Source organism: Ylistrum balloti, unplaced genomic scaffold (assembly GCF_031769215.1).
Source record: "Ylistrum balloti isolate Yb309-2 unplaced genomic scaffold, AGI_CSIRO_Ybal_v1 Utg370510, whole genome shotgun sequence".
Lineage (NCBI taxonomy): Eukaryota > Metazoa > Mollusca > Bivalvia > Pectinida > Pectinidae > Ylistrum > Ylistrum balloti.
In genome coordinates, this window is record NW_026782329.1 from 308,864 (window position 1) to 330,766 (window position 21,903).

The window sequence follows — 21,903 nt, forward strand, 5'->3', positions numbered from 1 at the left end:
TAAATGCAACTGCAGAAAATGATCTGACTTCAACTTTTGCTCTTGTATGATAAAAGACCAATACTACAGGTCCCATGATAAAATGGTGAATGTCACATAATGCAAGACCAGTAACACAACTTGTTGGATACAGACATCATTTTCACTAAAACAATCAAGTACTTAAATACTGAAGACCAAAGTTGAAGTATCACTTTTAACACTAAATGTAACAAGTGTAATGCACATGTAAATGTAAGTTTTTATATATGTGCTGTCAAAGTTTTAATGGGGCATATTACGGTAAGACGTCCTTACCTCCTGAGTAAAGGATTACTTGTTTCATGTCTCCTCCTGTACTTTAACTGATCTCTTTCAAATTGGTAAGCTTTAATCACCAAGACACACATGTAAAGTGATGTTTTCCTGAATGATAATTTGATTTGATTATCTTTAGTAGAGTTACTGCCCTTTGCTTTGTCATAATTTAAATCTTGTTCATATATCTCAATCCACAGGTTTCAGTCTATTTGTTTTAAACTTGGTAGGATTAATCACCATGTCACAAAGTTAATGTTTTTTTTTTTTTTTCTGAACACCTTTTCTTTATATGGCTTTTATTTCTAAGAGTTACTGCCCCTTATTTTATTTTTATACTGGTAATCTAAATCTTGCCTGGAAAAAAGGAAAACTAGTCTGAAAAAAAGAGATCCTGTGAAAGTGCCGATTTTTCGTGTGTGTAATACTCAAAAATCACAAGGAATCACACATTGTCCTTCTTCTACCAGTGCTTGACTATAATGAATGTGTGACCTGATGAACACGAAGACATGTATGTCCCTTATGTGGTATTAACTCTAGTGGCATGCAAATCCTTCCTCAATTATACATCCATATCTGTAAACTGAACAAACTTTACACACACGAAACAAATTTTATTTCTAAACAAGCATGTTCCATTCAATATTTTTATGTTTGAAGCTTACTGTAATTTGTACACATATAATTTCAAATAAAACCATACACATGCCCATTCAGTTATGCCAATAAAACATAGCCATGTTCAAAGAATTTATAGTAATATCGGTTTGGTATCAATAATCAGGTAGTTGTATGTGTCAGTAATGTTTGGCATGGAATGAAGCTAATTTCCATATCATCTCTCCAAAGGTACACATCTGCAGATACACCCAACATTTTGGGATTTTATAATGAGTATGACAAATATATAAATTTCTCAATTAGTGTTTCCATTGTTACTGTAGAGCTTCCTGAAACAATGAGACAGTGATTTGACAACAGCCCACGTTAATACTTTTGCTTGTTTTTTTTTTAAATATAACTACGTGGGTTGTTATTTTTGAGCTTTGAAGTTAAAATGGTTTATTCTCAATTAGCTTACCACATTTAATTTGGAAAAAAATTATGTACACAATCACCTGTGGTCTTTTGTCTTTTACACTTCCCGTATACAGTAGCTATTTTAGCAATATAGTGTTATCATGGAAAATGCTTGTGCTATTGACAAGTTTTGAAGATTTCCGGAAATGCTCTCTCAACTTACCGTACCCTACTTTATTGACTCTTTCAATACTTCCGGAATCGGTACAGCCTGATACTTTAACATTAGCCCTGTCGTTATTCGATATTAAAACGGAATGACAGCGTCTGACAGGAATCGTTCATCTTATCAGATAATAATTATTGAACTAAGTAACATTGAGTTTCATTGGATTTATCTGGGAAGTAGGCGGGCGATATGAAATTCTCTAATCGGGACGCAGATTTGTCTGTCAATGGACAATACACTACCTGTTTTGACAGATGAGGCTGGTACCTGCGATTCCCCTCAAACACGAAATGCCTTTCGATTTGAGAATATTGTTCAGCTAATAATAGCTTTAATTATATTTATTAATGTATATCTGTCATTGTTAGCCCTTTGTGATTGATGTAGCTCGTCGATACAACCTGGGATAAAATTTGATGACCTGTGCAGGGGAGACAACTCCAATTTGGCTATAGTGAAATATATAGTTTATTTCCAAGGTCTATAAACAGTTTATTCTCACGAACTTAGGCTTCTGAATAATAAAAGAACCATTCATTGATGTGATATCAGTCATCTTACATTTATAATCGTTACATATCAAACTGCATACTTTATAGTTATGTATCTTGACAGCATCTTAATAATATAGACAATACCAGGAAAAGTTTTAAATTAAAATTTTGACCTATCAAGATTAGTCATGGTAACTCTCCACTATGGTAGTGTTCTTTGGAGCTTAATTAGTTGATTTTAAGTCTAGTAATTATACAGAGGTCTTTTGATCTGTTGCCAATCACTTTTGGAGAGACATTGAAATGTCAGTAAAATAAGTAAATAAATGCTTTGATAAAATGTTGTAGAATCTGGTCCATGTAGCAGGTTTATGCTGTAGCTTATGAGATATCAACAAAGGTTACCCCCTCCTTGCCTTAACCCTCATACATCAGTTGTAGAATATACTCCTTAATTTGCAATAACTTTTTAGTGAAGCCAAAGGCACCGATATTTACATCTAGATGTAAGAGTAATGAAACTATAAAATGTTTGACATGTACTTGTTTAAAGGTGTCTTCATTAACTACTTGGGATCTGTACTTGTACACATACACACACACGCACACACATATATGTAGTATAAATAATTTAAAGGAATGCATGTAAAGCTTTATGATAGCTTATATCATATGGACATGTCCATTTTAGAATTAAATTGTGTTTGGCACCAATTTTATCAAAGGACCATCATTCCTTCTGTGTTAAGAATGGGATATTTTTCTGTTTGTCTTTTATTACTATATGGTTTCAGTTGACAGAATCTGTTAGAGACACAATAGTTGCAAAAAGCTATTTTCAAAAGGGTTTTACTACTCTTGTAAGCCAGAATCCACTTACTATTTGGTTACCTGACTTTTTTTAGTTCAAAGAGTTTTCCTCATTACACTTTGTATGTAGCTCCATTTCCATAAGAGGGAGAACTGGGGTATTTATTTCATAATAATTATCTGTATAAGTCTCAAGTTTTGCCAAATGAAACATGGATCACACACAATATCAGCCATTGATCTTTTTTTTTCTTTTTTTCATGACAAGATGATTACTGAGAATGATGTCATGCTGTAAGAGTTGATAATGGATTAAAGCTGTGTGCCTGGTGGAGTAGAAGTCTTCTAATGTCATTAAGATGCCGGGCATGAGGCCTTACTCGTGTATAAAAGTGTGTTCTAGTCTTATGAAAACCCAACTCAGGAAATATGGTTACCAACAAACCTACATACACCCAAGAAAGTACAATTCCTCTGACTCATCACAGACCCAAACATCTACACATGATTTAATAAAAGAAATAACTGAGGTGTCTCGTGATCATCTTACCCCAGAGATTGCCCTTCACCTTCTCACACCAAATTGCCCTTTGTGGCACAGCCGTGGAGATGAATGTCCATTTCCTGATCCTTTCTGGGCATTTTACTGGCCAGGAGGTCAGGCCCTTACCAGGTATGGTCATTGATAAGAGGGTGGACACTTAGCCAGGTAATATATAGTCATTGGTGAGTAGGCAGACACTTAACTAAGTAATATATAGTCATTGATCAATGGGACAGACACTAACCAAATAACATCTAGTCATTGGTCATGGTTCTTACACTTACCAGGTAATATTATTGTCTTGGTGAGGGGCAGACACTTAACCAGATAATATATAGTCATGGGTGAGGGGGCAGACACTTAACCAGATAATATATAGTAATGAATGAGGGGGCAACACTTAACCTGATAATATACAGTCATGGGTGAGGGGGCAGACACTTAACCTGATAATATATAGTCATGAATGAGGGGGAGGCAGACACTTGTGTTACATAGTGATTGTTTGGCTGCAGGCACTTACCGGATAATATATAATCTTTGTAAATGGCTCAGTCACTTACCAAATATCTAGTCATTGGTCAGAGTGCAGACACTGAACAGGTAACATGTCCTCAATGGTCAGGGGATTAATTTGTCGAAGGTCAAAACTTAACACCCTTGTGTAATCATCGGCCAGTTGTAGTAGCTGTTAAGATTTTGCCTTTGTTGTAGATTCATTCTGGACAATACTGATCTGTTCATTGGCAAAACAGTAGTAGATGTTGGTTGTGGATGTGGAGCCTCTTCTATAGCTTGTCAGATGGTTGGCGCATCTCGTGTCATAGCAAATGACATTGACACAGGTAGGAAATCTGCTAAAATTATAATTCTTTATGATACTAATAACATTTTAAATTGATATATAACCTCACTTGTTCAGAGCTTGGTTAGAGCTGCATGTAGCTAGCATGTTAGTGAAAAAATTAACGACATTCTTCATCATTTCACAGTTATGTATTTGTCAAGACCGGTCAAATTGATATATTTTGAGCGTTAAACTTTCTTTGAAACTGTATGAATCCTGGTATTTTTCACTGACAATTGAGATGTTTTCACTTGCCATGGATATACTCTTGCCAAGTTTTGAACAACCAGGACCTTGTTAGTAATTCCATTCAGAAGAAGATGAAAGGAGCAACATACTTAAACATAGGTCCTTTTTCAATTCTTTATTGTTGGATAGAAAAGATTTAACATACATAGTTAGAACAGAGATAAAGAATAAATTTTTATGTTACTTATCAACGCCAATTGCCTCAATAGGTTTACACAGTCAAAGTAAATGTATTGTTACTAATTAAATTGAATAATACCTGTGGTAGCTATGGCAGATAATTTGTGTTTATAAATACCTGTTCTCATATTCCTTACCATATTTATCCAAGAATAAGCCCATGTCTGGTAATAAACTCCGGCTGATGCAATAAGCACATCCCAGTCTTTAGATAAGAGTTTTTATATTGGCCACTAAGGGGCTCATTTCAGGATAAATACAGTATTCAAATTAACTGTGATACTTTGAACTATGGAACTTAGTGAATGCCAAGACTTGTTTTCATTACAATTAAATATTCCGTGTAAGATATAAATTGAAGACTTGTATGTTGTGTTTCAGTTGCAGCAAATGCAGTTTCTTTAAATGCAGAACTGAACAATATTTCTCAAGCTACAATAACCACCAATCTCATTGGTTGCCATGACAATAGATGGGACATAGTGTTGCTAGGAGACATGTTCTACAATGTGGATTTCGCGGATACCATAACAAGATGGGTGGTCTCCCTTCACAACAAAGGTGTAGCTGTGTTCATTGGGGATCCAGGTCGACTACCTTTCGAACAACATCCACTTAAGTCAGATTTAAAGATGGTGGCAGAATATTCTCTTCATGAAAATTGTCTGAAAGAAAACAATGGATTGTCTTCTGGGTTTGTTTGGAAATATTAACATATATTGATTTGAATATTTCATTGGGTTATTTATTGTATATAAAGCATTAAAATGGATAACATGTTCTTGTTTTCAGTGTTCAAAGTACTGGATGCAGATAAACTTTTGCTGCAGTTTGAAGTTAAAATAATTGTATCTAATAAAGCCCAAATTTAAGACTGGGCAAAATAAAGAGCAAATATAAGACTGGGCAAAATAAAGAGCAAATTTAACACTGGGCAAAATAAAGAGCAAATTTAACACTGGGCAAACCTGAAGTTTTCTATAGGAGCTATTATTTGCCAATATCCAATATTGGATGTTTTTAAATAAACAGTGAAATATGGACAGATGATAATTAATGAAAATCACACAGGCCCACTCAACGTTTTCAGAAATGGATAAAATGATATTCAATTTTCAAAATCATAGATGGATAACTGCCACCCTATATACAAAGTATGCTTCCTAGGCACATATTCTCCAAGCTACGCATCAATGTGCTTCCATGACAACTACTCAGTTGTGTGCTTTACAGAAATAGACTTAATATACGGCCTAACATAGCAACACCGAAGAAAACACCAATATGTCAACAGAATCATAATCCAAACTCAAATTCAATAAAATCAGGGCAAAATGAACGAAAGAAAGATTTCATATATATATATATATATATAAACTGATTTATTTTACAACAATTGTGAAGCAAATTTTCCCAACTTATATTAATCACTCTTGTTGGCTTAGATGGAAGTGTGCGAGGGGTCTTAAAGTGGGAGGAAACCGGAGTACCCGGGGAAAACCCACGTGGTCAGGCAGGTAACCTCATACCTTTTCACTTCCATTCCGGGAATCAAACCCCAGACGGCTAGGTGAAAGGCGAGTGTGTTACCACTGCGCCACCCGACCAAAAGAAAGATTTACATGGAGACTCCTGAAAAAACAGCAAAGAAAATACCAACATGTCAACAGTCATAATCAAAACTCAATTAAAAAAAATCAAAGAAAGATTTAAAAGGAGATTCCTCAAAATGTATAAGTTTAATAAGACCAGGTGTTCTGGAAGAGTAAGTGTCTTCTGCTTCATCAATACCATCTGCTATATAAAGTCCTGTGTGTTCAAGAATAGGATACAGAATGACTGAACTTACATGTACTTAGTGTCTTCCAAAACTTGCTTGACCTGTCAAGTAAAATATTGTTGGACCACCTGCTTAACAAGACATCACAAAGATGTCTTGCTGTCCATCATCATTAGTTTTACTGTATATAAGTAAGTTCATTTTTTCTTCTTTTCTCATAGTTATTTATTTCACTGACTGGTGAATTGATTATAAGATAGTAATGGGTATGAATGAGAAATCAATATGAAAGATAAGAAATCAGTTTGCTGAGAACAAGCAAGATCATAGACATAACAACATGATTCACTTGTAAGTTAATCTTTATTAAAGAGAGAGAACAAAAAAAAAAAAAAACAAAAAAAAAACAATTAATATCATGTAAATATAGCAAATACAAAAAAATAATATATTTTAACTCCATAATCTGTTTCATTGTCGTCTGATGGATCCTTCTCCTTACAAGCTCCTGATTACATTGATATTAAGACACAATAACATGGTGACAGACCTTCCACATTATCAATGTGAATTCTATCATTACCGTAGTTACATATGGTTTTTTGTATCTAAGATTAAAGACAATGTACATTAGATAAGATGATTCCTGATGATTCTATCTACCAGGTAGTTATGGTTATCCCTTTGTTTCAGAAAATTGTTTCAAAGTAATATCATCCAATATTCTACATATATCCCATATGAAAATAGGAGTTTTTACTGTGAAATCATTCATTTTTGTGGGACATTTATTTTCGTTGGTTTTGAGGGTTTTGAGGATTAACTGTCTACCTTCGGAGGAAAAGGATCCTAGTTTTAACTCCTGCATTTTTCATCACTTTTTCCATCACAAAGGAAATCTGGTCTGCGATAAATTTTGTTCAATATCTAAGGTCAGTAAAACATAACCAATGATACATGGAAAAACAATATATAACGCTGTGGAGGCAAAAAGGCAAAGATGGTTCAATTCAATGGTATAAAATAAAAATACATGTATGAACACATTTCAAATTAATTACATTGTTAAACTAATTATATTTACACATATGAGGAAGATATATGTATATATTAAAACAATTCGTAAACAAACTGCTGTTAAACTTCCTTTTCTGTAAATTGCACATTTTTACCAAAGATTCAGGGAAATGAAATAATATCAAAAAAAAAAAAAAAAAAAAAAATTTATACATACAAGTACATGTATATAACATGAGAGAAATTTGAATGGAACCTAAAACTTACTACATATGTATAGAGGGTATCTGAAATAAATGTACAAATGACAAGATATGTATATAATGTGTACCAAAATTATCCGACAACAATCCCATTTCCGGTAATAAGTCCACCCGAACATATTAATGCAGAATTTCCAACAAATAACATTTCGTTGTCCTGACTGTGTTGGCACCTGGGCTTATTGCACAATGTGAACTGTATCCTGAGAAGGATGCAATTGACATGGAGATGCTTATAGACATTGTAAGAATTCAAATTTTATTAAAATGGTGTCGACCTTCATTTGACATACTGAATATAATTATTAGATTATATTGCTGTATATTGGAATGTACTTCACTAGATGTTTTATCACAGAAGATGTATGCTGTGTTTCTGCTTTACTAGATAAATTATCAATTTCAATTACCAGTATGATAATGTTCCAACTTTAGGAGACATGATCATTTTTGCAAATTCATCCAAAGACCACTCTTTGGGCTACTTTCTGTTTATCACTTTACTTCGGAAGAAAAAAAGGTCAGTGGGGTGCTGTGTTGCTCAGTTGCCAATATTTTGGAATGGCACTGTAGGCAGTATATAAAACCAACAAACATCACCACTGCTGAAGGATCATTGGAAAAGTTACTGAGTTATGATGGATGTATATCTAAAGAAATGTAAAAGTACAATATCACCAAATTTGATCAAATTAATTCAAAGATAACTTTGTCAAAAGGAAAAAGTCAAAAAGAAACCAGGATGTTCTGAATCTGGTATGAATCATCTGATTAACCTCATTAAATGGACAAAATCTAGGTCTACAGACCACCTGGTATTGACAGCATACCTCATGATAATTTTTAAAAGTATTTAAATCATTTAACAAAAAAAATGAATGAAGAGTTGAAAAAAGACAAAAAAAAGTGTGTACAGAATTCTCTCGTTATTAAAAAATAAATGCAGCTGTTGTAGTCCGGTTTCTTATCGTTATATTCTTCTTTTGTCCACTGTGCTGGCAGCAAACATGTTTCAGCTTACATACTGTGAAGGAATTATGTAACAGTGGCGAAAGTTGGGCAAAACCAGTATAATCAAGCATGTTTATCAATTGTGTTTAAAAATAATATATTTTAAATCAATGATATGGTTAGTTAAATAGGGCAACATATATCAATATTTAAAGATCATGTATAGCTGATATTTCGTTATTATTACACATGCATTGGTATAAAAAGTAAAAATTCATTGGCGGCAGATAATTAGAAGTCATTATGCATGTAACTAAAACTGAAAGGCACTATTTAGATCTGAAGAAATACAATTTACAACAGTAACTATTGGATCCCTTGTAAATATCTACATATTATTTTATGATACATGATTTATATAAATTAATAATGCTGATAATATGTTGCACTGTTACAACAAGTCACTTGGACTACACTGTGCTACATGTATCAGATATTCTCACAAACACATGCCGTCAATATAATGACACACATCACATTTCATTTTGATTTGATTTTATCTGAAACTTCACACTTGTCACTTCACTGGTCATTGTTACAATAAATTGAATTTTGACATCAATGTGAAAAAATAAATGTACAGATAGAAAAAGTACACATGCATGTATCAAATGGAAAAAATATTGATAGGTATATATAACTGTCAAGTAATATCTATACTCCATGCTCATCTCCTAGTTTATACTTTAGAAAATAGAAAAAAAAATTAAAGAAAGTGTTTTTTTAATTCATTTAGGAACTGAAGTCCTAGTACAGTGTAACTTTAATGATGGATAGAAACAACAACATGAATGATTTTTAGCTATCAATCCTACGTACAACGATCTACGAGAAAGATTATCAGTAGACTCGGTAACGATGATAATGAATTTCCTGTAACAAATACACTGAAGTATGTAATGAGATACATTTACATCAACAATAGGAACAAAAAACAGCAAGTCTAATTATTATAACAATCCAAAAGCACCTGTTTTTTTCTTCATATCTATATTTCATATAAATAAATACATACACAATATTTATGGATTTCCAAATAAACAAAACAAATAATAGGCACCTTCACAACTTAATATCTTTGTTATATAAACATAATACAGCTGATATCTACATCACATGTATAACAATGTTGCACTGCCTCCATTAAGGCAAAAATTATAAACGATGGGGCTTTTATTGAAACATAGGTATAATGGTTAACAAGATTTAAACAAAACATGAAGAAGTTTTAATGGATAAATGCATAATTACTATAAACCCCAGGGGAGGGCAGTGAATTCATTGTTATAACAAACCCCAGGGGAGGGAAGTGAATTAATTGTTATATCAAACCCCAGGGGAGGGAAGTGAACTTATGGTTTTAACAAACCCCAGGGGAGGGAAGTGAATCTATGGTTATAACAAACCCCAGGGGAGGGAAGTGAATCTATGGTTATAACAAACCCCAGGGGAGGGAAGTGAATCTATGGTTACAACAAACCCCAGGGGAGGGAAGTGAATCTATGGTTATAACAAACCCCAGGGGAGGGAAGTGAATCTATGGTTATAACAAACCCCAGGAGAGGGAAGTGAATTCATTGTTATATCAAACCCCAGGGGAGGGAAGTGAACTTATGGTTTTAACAAACCCCAGGGGAGGGAAGTGAATTCATGGTTATAACAAACCCCAGGGGAGGGAAGTGAACTTATGATTTTAACAAACCCCAGGGGAGGGAAGTGAATCTATGGTTATAACAAACCCCAGGGGAGGGAAGTGAATCTATGGTTACAACAAACCCCAGGGGAGGGAAGTGAATCTATGGTTACAACAAACCCCAGGGGAGGGAAGTGAATCTATGGTTATAACAAACCCCAGGGAAGGGCACTGAATCTATGGTTATAACAAACCCCAGGGGAGGGCATTGAATTTATGGTTTTAACAAACCCCAAGGGCAGTGAATTTATGATTTTAACAAACCCAAGGGAAGAGTGGTAAATTCATGATAATAACAAATTCTAAGGAGACTGATGAATTCATGGCATTAAAAAACCCAAGGGGAAAATGGTGAATTCAGGGTTATAAATAAACCCAAGAGGAAAATGGTGAATTCAGGGTTATAAATAAACCCAGGGGAAAATGGCGAATTCATTTTTATAACAAGCCCAAGGGGAAAATGGTGAATTCATTGTTATAACAAGCCCCAGGGGAAAATGGCGAATTCATTTTTATAACAAACCCCAAGAGAAAATGGTGAAATCATGGTTATAACAAACCCTTGTGGAGACTAGTGAATTCATGACTATAACAAGCCCTGTGGAGACTAGTGAATTCCTGGTGATAACAGATGTAAAATTTAAACAAACCATCCAGACATATGAAATAAGAATACATTTAAAAAAATATCTGAAGGGTCTTGGAGAACAAATACATGCTTTTGAAAACCACATAGAGATAATACACTGTTTAGTTCTTTGTAGTAATCACAGTTAGTACCAGTCTGTTAATTCAATATGTACACCAGATTTATTAGAAGTAAAATTCTTGGGAGGCTGGGAAAATAGATGTGTATAGTCCCTTGAATGGGGCAGATTAAATATGCAATTTACACTTTTATAATATCATTTAATTTACTGCCAGACAAACTTGATGTTGAGGATGCATATGTAAAAAACACTAACTATAACTTGCATGTCATTGTTTATGAAGTTATTGCATCCAAATGTAAAATGTAACAAAATACTCACAAACATATACACCACAGGCATCAAAACTAGAACAAGTTTCTCACGGAGCAAAATACCCACAAATATCGGTAGCCAAATGAATGGGTGTTAAAAAAAATTAAAAAACAATAACTAGACATATCCATGTATCACAATTATGCAATAGCTATTTATCAATGCCTAAGGTTTACTTTTAATATCATTCTTATAGCACAATTTGGAAAATAAAGGTAGCCCTCAATACTTTCCTTATGTTCTGGTAAAAATTATATTGTTTGGCTTGAACAAATATTTTATAAGGAAACCGTGACAAGCATAACTTTTGTTTGCATGCCTTACACATAAATCAATGTATTAGGTTTACCTTATAAGTGAAAGTTGTATGTTGGTTTAAAATCTATGAGGTGCTAGATTTATCTTCATTTCTTGTATATTTATGAATTAATTATATAAGCATTATCAAATATCTGAAGCATTTCAGATAAACCAGTCCATGTTGTTTAGAGGTGCCTTAATGTATTAATAGTTACCAACATTGCTCGTGTTATAAACTTTACACATGTACATCATTAACATCTGTTGTGTGTTCTAGGATGTTGTTCCAGCCTTTTTTGGACAGGAAACGGTACCCTTTCCCAGCTAAGTATTCTACAGTTTCTGCAGGACTTTCCCAACTATGTTCATGTAAATCCTCGTAGACAACGTATGCTGGTCGGTAGCCAAGGTCAATGAAGTTGTGCAGGATCTGTTAAAATATGTCATAACATGCCATTAATCTAATATACTAGAAATCAATTTAATTTGTTAAAGAATGATTATAAACATTTCTGTTTCTTTTACCCCGTCAGGCAGATATCATTTTGATTGTAAACTGTCCTCTGAATACTGCCAAATGAGAGGTGTATACAACTAGTCTATGTATTTGGTTAAAAGTAAATGTCGTCTGGCAATTTGATGAGATTGAGCAGCTTTAACATCGAACATAATTCATCAACAAGGTCTATTGCCATCTGGTGAGTTACAAACTTTTTAAAATTTTATTGCGTTTGATCGTGAGCACCTTATCTTATTAGTAGTCTACATGGGGATGGGAACTAGTCGCCCTAAGAATGGAAACAATTCATTTTAGAAATTGGAACAAATCAACCTGGAGATTGGGCTATGTCCTCCAGTCACCTTGGAAATGGGAACGACCTGATCAAATTAAGTCACCCTAGAGATAGGAATGACCTCCGGTCACTTTGGAAATGGGAACAGGTCACCCTAGAGATTGGAAATTGTTCAAATCTGTGGGAAGGGGTATGTGGGAAGAAAAAACATGATTTGAGGAATCTACCAAGACTGGGTAGAAAGTCAGCAGGCATGTTCATGTTCTCAAATAGATAATGATAATAGTAAAGTTACATTTATTGGATGTAATTTTAACAAGTAGGTAAACTTACTGTGTTTCCGGCACCTTCAGCATCAATAGACAGAATTCCAAAGTAACGAGGGATGTTGTATTTCGTGACAAAGCTCTTCACACTCATACTTGGGACATGGATTAAGTTCTGGTGTAGGTCTTTTTTGTGTAGGTCTTTCTCCTGAAGGATATGGCTTTCCATTGACACAAAGTCGTTGGCTTTCACAAAGTCTACCATGCCATCTTTGTTACTGATGATTGCTTCCACAAATCTGACTGTCTGGTTGCCATCTTGATAAGGATTATTATACCTATTGGGTCATAAAAATCAGTTTTCAACATTCAAGAAAACACAGGAAAATATTGATAAGTCAGTGGAATCATAATTCAAACTCAAATAAAAAAAAAATATATATGTATGTATAAATATGTAAACATAAAAGGCCAACAAGGCAAATAAACTTGATTATCGCTAACATTTTCATTACTGATTGTATTACGTCATAATGTTGTTATCAAGACATTAAAGTAATCGCCTGAAGACAGCTGCACGGCTTGAAAACGTTAGCGATAATCAAGTTTATTTGCCTTGTTGGCCTTTTATGTTTACATATTTAAACGATACACAAAGTTCTCATCTAATTGAACTATAAATATATATATGTAAATAAATATACATAAACTCCTGAAAACTATGATAAGAATCAGACCAGACCTTCAATGGGCTAAATGTCTTGTTTCATCAATGACATTAGCCACACAAACCTGGATCAATCTGAGAGAGAAAGGCTATGTGCCCTAATGAGAACAAGTTAACAATGATGGAACAGGCAGGCACATATCACACAAGGACACAGAACATAAACCTTTCCCCTAATCTTGATGAAGTGTTGTATATCTGGCATAACATAACCAGGGATCTAAGATGGATAATAGCCCTACAATTGTTTGATTTTTATTTGTTCTTTAAAAGTTGGATCTTTTCACTTCTATCCTCTGTTTTTTTGTTCTTAATTACATCAACTTTGAAAATTCCTCTTAAGGAATAGCAATGGTGATTTTTAACTGCCAAATCCAGGACAGTGGCAATACAAAAGTGATAAACTTATATTGTAAAAATCAAAGACGACTGTCTGTCAGCTATTGCTTTTCTGATAAATCCGGAAATCAAATAGGCACAACTATTGACCAATGAGAACTTACCTATATGAAATTTGAGAATATATCTATCCAATTCATAGGTAAAAAAAAATCAATTATTGTCAAAATCCAAGATGGTCATCTGTCTGCCATTTGTTTTCTTATCAGTCGCAAAACCAAATGGGCACAAGGGACCAAGGGGAACCTACATATGAAATTTGAGAAAGATCCTCTAATTCTTCTCCAAAATAACAAACTTTCAATGTCAAAATCCAAGATGGCTACCTGTCAGCCAATTGGGTTTTCTGATCAGTTTTAACATCAATCAGACAAAACTATGGACAATGGGGAACCTGCATATGAAATTTGAGAAGGAGCCATCCACTGCTGTCAAGAAAGAGTGATAACAATTGTTCAAGGACAAACAGATCACAGACCATGGACATAGTGCGATTTGGATAGTCCTCCATCTGATGATGAAAATTAGCTTAGGGAGCTGTTATAAGAGTAAAATTTGAAAACGTTTCGAAAGTATATTGCTAATTTATGATGTATGTATGTGACTGATTGCAAAAACATTAACCCAGCTTCAATATTGCCAAGCATTCAGTTAGAACCATCTCCGAGCTATTGAAATAACACTGTCTGCAAGCATACATGCATACATTTACAGTACACACACACACACACCCTCACACACACACACACACACCCACACACACACACACACACACACACACACACACACACATATATACCAATATTATAAAGAAGTTGACTATCAGCTCAAAATTTTAGAATTGATTTTCATTTCACAATATAAATAATTGCTTGGAAAGTTCTCATAATTCCATGATAAAATCCAATATTACATTGAAGACTTTTTATTTATCTATATACACTTTTAATTCTAAAGTCAACTTACAATAAATCAAGTAACAATTCCTCAATTTGGTAGCATGGTTCAAATATCATGTCAAAAAGGGTGTCTGGTATCCTTACCTGTGTAGACTGACCAGTCATTGTGAGAGTGTCTGTTACCCTTACCTGTGTAGACTGACCAGTCATTGTGTTCATTACCAACAATACTGTAGCCTAATTACCTGTGTAGACTGACCAGCCATTGTGAGAGTGTCTGTTACCCTTACCTGTGTAGACTGACCAGTCATTGTGAGAGTGTCTGGTACCCTTACCTATGTAGACTGACCAGTCATTGTGAGAGTGTCTGTTACCCTTACCTGTGTAGACTGACCAGTCATTGTGAGAGTGTCTGGTACCCTTACCTGTGTAGACTGACCAGTCATTGTGAGAGTGTCTGGTACCCTTACCTGTGTAGACTGACCAGTCATTGTGAGAGTGTCTGGTACCCTTACCTGTGTAGACTGACCAGTCATTGTGAGAGTGTCTGTTACCCTTACCTGTGTAGACTGACCAGTCATTGTGAGAGTGTCTGGTACCCTTACCTATGTAGACTGACCAGTCATTATGAGAGTGTCTGGTACCCTTACCTATGTAGACTGACCAGTCATTGTGAGAGTGTCTGGTACCCTTACCTGTGTAGACTGACCAGTCATTGTGAGAGTGTCTGGTACCCTTACCTATGTAGACTGACCAGTCATTATGAGATTGTCTGGTACCCTTACATATGTAGACTGACCAGTCATTGTGAGAGTGTCTGTTACCCTTGCCTGTGTAGACCGACCAGTCATTGTGAGAGTGTCTGGTACCCTTGACTATGTAGACTGACCAGTCATAGTGAGAGTGTCTGGTACCCTTACCTGTATAGACTGACCAGTCATTGTGAGAGTGTCTGGTACCCTTACCTGTATAGACTGACCAGTCATTGTGAGAGTGTCTGGTACCCTTACCTATGTAGATACATATGATCACCACAACCAATACTATGAATGAATTTACCTGCGTAAATTGAGCATCGCCATTCGAAGCTGCGTGGTCTGTGGCTCCACAAGGACAGCATCCCAGCCCCATTGTATAAAGTTGAAGGAATTACTAGATAGAAATCCATCATTGGCACCAATATCCACCACCAGGCGTTTATACATTGACATTCGTCGCCTCGACATTCGTCTATAAAGGTACAGTGATTCTCCTGAGTGAGACACATCTAGTCCAAATGTTCCGACTTTCATACCTTTTGATCCATCCTCTGGAAATGTGACGTAAACACGCTCCAGTGTCTGTTGTATTAGGGAAACAAACCCTCCTGCTTTCCCTGCATACACAAAATCCCTCACAACTTTGCTTTCAGCTAACTTATCAATCCAGGAATTACTCTGTTTGCTCAGAACAGGTGCAATATTTTCTCTCATCATGTTGTATCCATACAGAACAAACAGATTAAAGAATAAAAGTTCCACAATTAACACTCCCACTACCACAAAACAGCAACATTTGAATATCTTTAGAGGAGATGATATAGAGGCACAGCCTTTCAGACACTTCCAGTCTCTATCACTTGGCACTAGCGAGGAAATCTTCAAATACTTCATTGTTAATAATGGCAAATTTATTAGTTACTCCTCAGAATGTTTGAAATGAAGATATCCATGTTTTCTTAAAAGTAACCACCCTGTTTCTTGGAGGTACTTGACATGATCTTCTGAAATGGAAAGTCACAACTTAATTACAGTACCACATGTACTGTGTATTTTATAATGAAAATTTCTCCATTATCAGACTATATATATAGCCTTTTACTTACAACAAGAAATAAAAGTAGATTTCAATCCTTCCTATGGTAAAGAAAAGTGAGATCAAATCAAACATCAAATTTCACATTACTTCCATATATATATATACACACGTTTATCACCTGATACATAGTTCTGGAAATTGTCTTACATGCATAATTACCCAGTAATCCAAATCATTTAACATTAATATTCGAAAATAACTTTTAAATGTATACCTAGCACCCATAACAACACACTTACCAAGCTATCATAGGCTATGTATTAAAAGTACTCTTTATGGATCACTTTGGTTTTATTTACATAGTAGGCTGAGACCAGTTTAGATGTATACACCCTACCTCTTGTATTGACACTACCATTTAAGTATTAATGAACCAAATATACATTAAAATATTGTGCAATGGTGTCTGTCAGAGGAGTCGGTGAATTTAAACTGTTCATTATTCTACAAACTAGGTGACTAATATGTACATAGTGTATTGATCAGGATTTTTTTTTGTTGCAGCTGTTTAAAAGAACTTCATGTATATCTACCGGGTATTTTGAATGATCCTGTATATGCGTATTTGATTACTCAAAGCAGTCACACTATCCTTGGCCCAATATTTTTGCTATGCTATGTTGATGAACTACCCCCAAAAAAATAAATAAAAGATTTGAAATGAGTTCATATCAAAGATTTATTGAAAAACTGTTGATTGGTTGGTGAGTCGCCAAGCCTAAACCCAGACTGGAGAGGGGATAGAAGGGAGTGAGTGTGCAAGAAATTGTAAAGATATTTGAAAACACATCTTTCCAATAATTTTCCACCGACAGAGAGCAATGATATTGGTCTGTAGTTAGTTAATTTTGACTTGTTATCTTTTTTGTGTACAGGGGTGACATTAGCAGATTACCATATAGATGGGAATACTCTAGATCTCATTGACATCTTAAACAGTTTACTTAACGGGAAACATATAATATTAACCAATTCTTTCAGATGACGAGGATTTACTAGGTCAGGGCCAATGGCCTTGGAACAGTCCATGGTAAGAATAGCATCTCGGACTTCATTAGATGTGATATAAATATCAGATAAGGAAGAATTACAGACATCGGCGATGTTAGGAAGATTTACATTTGAATCATCGACTGTAGACTGGGCACAAAAGAAATCATTAAATAAACAAGCTTTTTCAAGATCATCTAAAACAATACTATCATTATGATGCAATGGTGGTATACAAAATTTAGCGGAGTTGGGTAGAAGTTTCTTTATAATATTCCACCATTGTTTAATACTAATGTCAGAGGGTTTGCAAAGTTCGCTACACAGATTAGAAAAATAAGTTAATTTGGCGTTCTTAATGGTGTTAACACAACTGTTTCGAAGTTGGTGGAACTTAGCCCAGTGAGCATCAGCATGGGTACGCTTGGCTTTTCTATGGGCACGTTTATGTTTACGAATTAATCTTCTTATTTTATTAGTTAACCAAGGGGGTTCATTCGATCTAATTGTTATGACTTTATTAGGAATACATAATCTAGCAGTATCAAGTAGGAAGTCTAAGAAATATTTAACAGCATTGTTTATATCAACAAAATCATTAAAAAAATTCCAATTTTCTGAACTCAGGTTTTCTCTAAATAAATCATAATTTCCTGAGTCAAACGTTTCTCTTATACATCTGCTGCACTAGTTTTTTAATATTAAAAAAGCAATAAATTAGACAATGGTATCTAACAGGTTGGTCAAGGAAACTTTCTCCAACATAGCATTTATGAATAAGGTCAACACTACTAGTGCAGACTATATCTAACAATGACTCAGATGCTTCCGTATAAAAAGTTGGTGAAACGATAAGTTGGGTTAAATTGAAAGAAACAATTATATCGCGTAAGTGAGAAGAAAGGTGATCTACTAGAACATTTGCATTAAAATCCTCGGTTATTACAATATGAGAAATACCTGTATTATACGTGTTTTCTATAAATGCGAGATATGAGACCATGTGATAACGGGAGTTTGGGGGCCGATAAAAAGTACCATATAATATTTTTTCTGAATCTAATACAATTTCTAACCAGACACTTTCAATGGTTGCTATCTCTAAATCTGATCTTCTCTTTGCAGAGATATCATTTTGTACATAAACTGCTATACCACCGTCCATTCTATCAGGTCTATAATAGCAGAAGGGGTCAGAGTACCCAGGTAGGTTTAGGTCAGTTGAGATATCACGTAAACTCAGCCACGTCTCAGTAAAGGATAAATTGTAATATTACTTAACTTGGTATATAGAACATCAAGTTTTTGTTTGATACTTTGAACATTTAAATGGACAAATGAAAATTACATTTTACATCAGGCTGAATACTAATATCGGAAAGTATAGATGAGGAAGACGAGCTAGAAGACATGGGACCGGGATTCAGCTCTATATCTCCAGATAAAAGTAAATGCCAATAGTCCAGTGCACAGCATAGAGATAGTGACAAAAAGTCGGAAGCCATGATAATGGATGAGGATAATAAATTTTCACTTACATAATGAATATTGGGTTTGTATTTGAGATATTAGGCAATAGAATGGATATATAAATGTCTGTCACTGCAAAAGGCGATGCTTGAAACATTTGATTGGATGGCGAAAGAGAGGCAGGCGTGTTGGGAATTTAGCTGAACATCACCTGACAAACACCAACAGACCAATGCATGGTATAATAGAGTAAGAATAACTGCTAGTAGAGATGAAGGATGATAAAATGAGCGCAACCACTCTCTGGTTGGTGTAATACCTACATGTAAATAGAACATAATGACATTAAGCAAAAATAAAAGTAGTGCAATACACAACATGTCGGGAACGGTCACAAAATGAACAAAATGTGCGGATTTAATGAAATTGTTGAAGACACCTATTCGAACACGATAGAGAAAAACATCAATAGGCATTATGTGATTCCAGACTGGAACAGAGGATAAGTAAGTGTTTGAGAAGGTGTCGTGGTCATGATAAAAGACGTAGTCAGAGGCACGCTTAGCAACAGGGGAGGGGGGAGGGCAGGGGAGGAATGGGATATAAAAACGTTAACTGTAAGGAGGGGAAGTATGTTCATCTAAGAAAAGAATGAGAGAGAGACAAGAGGGGGAAGACCAGGTAATCATTGATTTTTAATAGGTGCTGAAACTGGAAATATATAGATAATAAGGAGTGTACACACTCACACATGAATACCTGTATGTATTCATGTTAGATACCACCGTGTTTGTAACAATCAGATAGGGGAAGACAAACAATAAACCAACAAATAACAAAAATAATAGCAAAAAACAAAAGAAAGCAAAAGGCATATGGAAATCATTGTTCGCTAACTATGCTTTGTTGATGAACTGGCCCCAAAAAAATAAATAAAAGATTTGAAATGAGTTCATATCAAAGATTTATTGAAAAACTGATCAGTGAAATACCAGTATTTTTCAAAAAATAAAACCCTACAGATACGACCTCAAATTTGCTCACCTGAAATGATTGACATGTGTATCTGACATGTGACTGCACTTTTATTTCTGATGACATCACTATATCACGGAGATGCTCGAGTTAGCTTAGTGTGATCCAGAAGTACATATGTATTACATAAAATCATCCTTTGAACGAGAATGACATTTAGATGAAAATGAAAATCAAAATACATTTATGGTGGGAAAGTTGTGGATATTTTTGTTCATATGTGCATCTTTTCTGAAGGGTTAGATAAGAGTTTTTATTGTTTGATCCTGTTTTTCTCAAATGAATTATATTTACTGATAAACTTCTTTTTTATTACACAAACTTTTAAATAAAGTTCATTTTTCATTTCTCAGTCTTCAACTCGCTATTTGTACAAGAAGCCCATGGGCCTTAACAGTCACCTGACTATAAAGAACTATATATGAAAGAGGCAAAAAAGGCCGAAAGTCCTTAGGGAATTAATCTAATTTCTGAATTTAAGAAATAACTGCTTACCCTAACTGATGAATCAGGCCAAAGCTTGCTGAAATCCACCCAGACAAAAAGGAAAAGGGTTTTAAATCTATTCTAAGCATCTCCCCCTTTGGGACAACCAACCCTTAGAGGTCTAATAAAAAAATTCTGAATAAGAAATCTTAACCCTCACCAATTCATGCATCTGACCAAATTTGGTTGAAATCCATCTAGATATGAGAGAGTAGTGTTTAAAGAAAAAATTTACGCATGACTCACGTCGCAAGATGGCAGATGAAGCACAATGACTGCAGGCCATCTTGACCCTTTTGGTTGATGACCTAATAAAATCTGAAATGGGTTGTCAAAAAGAAGATAGTGATAATTTTTTCAATATAAGACTTGTAAGTTTGGACTTCCATAGCCTGGCCTATTTTTCATGGTCAACTTTTATTCACATGACAGACGACAATGAAACATTGGTATCTGAGGATGAATGAATAGTTATTTCATCATCAGGCTGTCAACCAAGTCTTCTTCAATATATATAGTATATAAATATATATGTATAATATAGGAATATTTTTTCGACAAATATAGGAGTTTTCTGCTAGTTTTGAGGCAAAATATAGGAGTTTTTTGCTAGTTTTGGGGCAAAATATAGGAGTTTTCCAAACGAAAATCATTTCATTCAAAGGCATTTATACTAAAAATTCTTACCTTCACGTACTGTTTCTATATTCATCAATGATTAAAAACTACCTTAGAGTAACCATTCACTTAAAAGCATCACAACCAGGCAGAGAGCTGCTGCAAAGCTCATCATCACTATCATCTGACTAGGCACATAAAAGGCCAATATCCTGTCATACTGCCTTGCAAGGAATAAACGAACAACTCTGGTCAAATCAGTAAACATGAACGACCTCTAGATTGATCTTGGATCTGTATTGTACTGTTATTGAAAGTGAATTTATTTTTAGAATGTATTCACCTGTGATTTTCTGTCACAGATAAAACAACGGCAAGACAGGGAAGCCTTTTCAAAGAAAAGACATTTAATTTGTGATACACACCAGGAAAGTCGTGTTAGAATTACATACTAAAACCCCCCAAAACATTCAGTGTAATATCTCACCTCTCGCGAAATTCGCGCTAAGCGTCTGGTCTCATGTCGTTGATCCGATAAAGTATAGAAAGAAGCCTCGTAGAAATCGCTTTGGTGAATCAGACGTATCGGGAGGGGAGACC

The 21,903-nt window shown here is 34.7% G+C and overlaps 2 protein-coding genes across 3 annotated transcripts; one reads left to right on the plus strand and one right to left on the minus strand.

Moving 5' to 3' along the window:
- The first annotated feature begins 1,609 nt into the window (after positions 1 to 1,609).
- On the plus strand, positions 1,610 to 5,448 carry LOC132555704 (electron transfer flavoprotein beta subunit lysine methyltransferase-like). 2 transcript variants are annotated; one of them, XM_060220065.1, is made up of 4 exons: positions 1,610 to 1,812; positions 3,122 to 3,526; positions 4,112 to 4,242; positions 5,055 to 5,448. In XM_060220065.1, the coding sequence occupies exons 2-4, from the start codon at positions 3,213 to 3,215 to the stop codon at positions 5,384 to 5,386; spliced, it is 777 nt and encodes a 258-aa protein (XP_060076048.1). In that variant the 5' UTR covers positions 1,610 to 1,812; positions 3,122 to 3,212; the 3' UTR covers positions 5,387 to 5,448. The 2 variants fall into 2 exon arrangements, with proteins under 2 accessions (XP_060076048.1, XP_060076050.1); XM_060220067.1 differs by lacking the exon at positions 1,610 to 1,812 and having other exon boundaries at positions 2,818 to 3,526.
- A 6,534-nt stretch (positions 5,449 to 11,982) lies between these two features.
- On the minus strand, positions 11,983 to 21,805 carry LOC132555708 (uncharacterized). Its single transcript, XM_060220071.1, has 4 exons — positions 21,791 to 21,805; positions 15,907 to 16,609; positions 12,890 to 13,160; positions 11,983 to 12,192 (listed from the first exon to the last, which is right to left on the minus strand). Exons 2-4 carry the CDS (start codon positions 16,497 to 16,499, stop codon positions 12,001 to 12,003), a joined length of 1,056 nt encoding a protein of 351 aa, XP_060076054.1. The 5' UTR covers positions 16,500 to 16,609; positions 21,791 to 21,805; the 3' UTR covers positions 11,983 to 12,000.
- Positions 21,806 to 21,903: the final 98 nt, after the last annotated feature.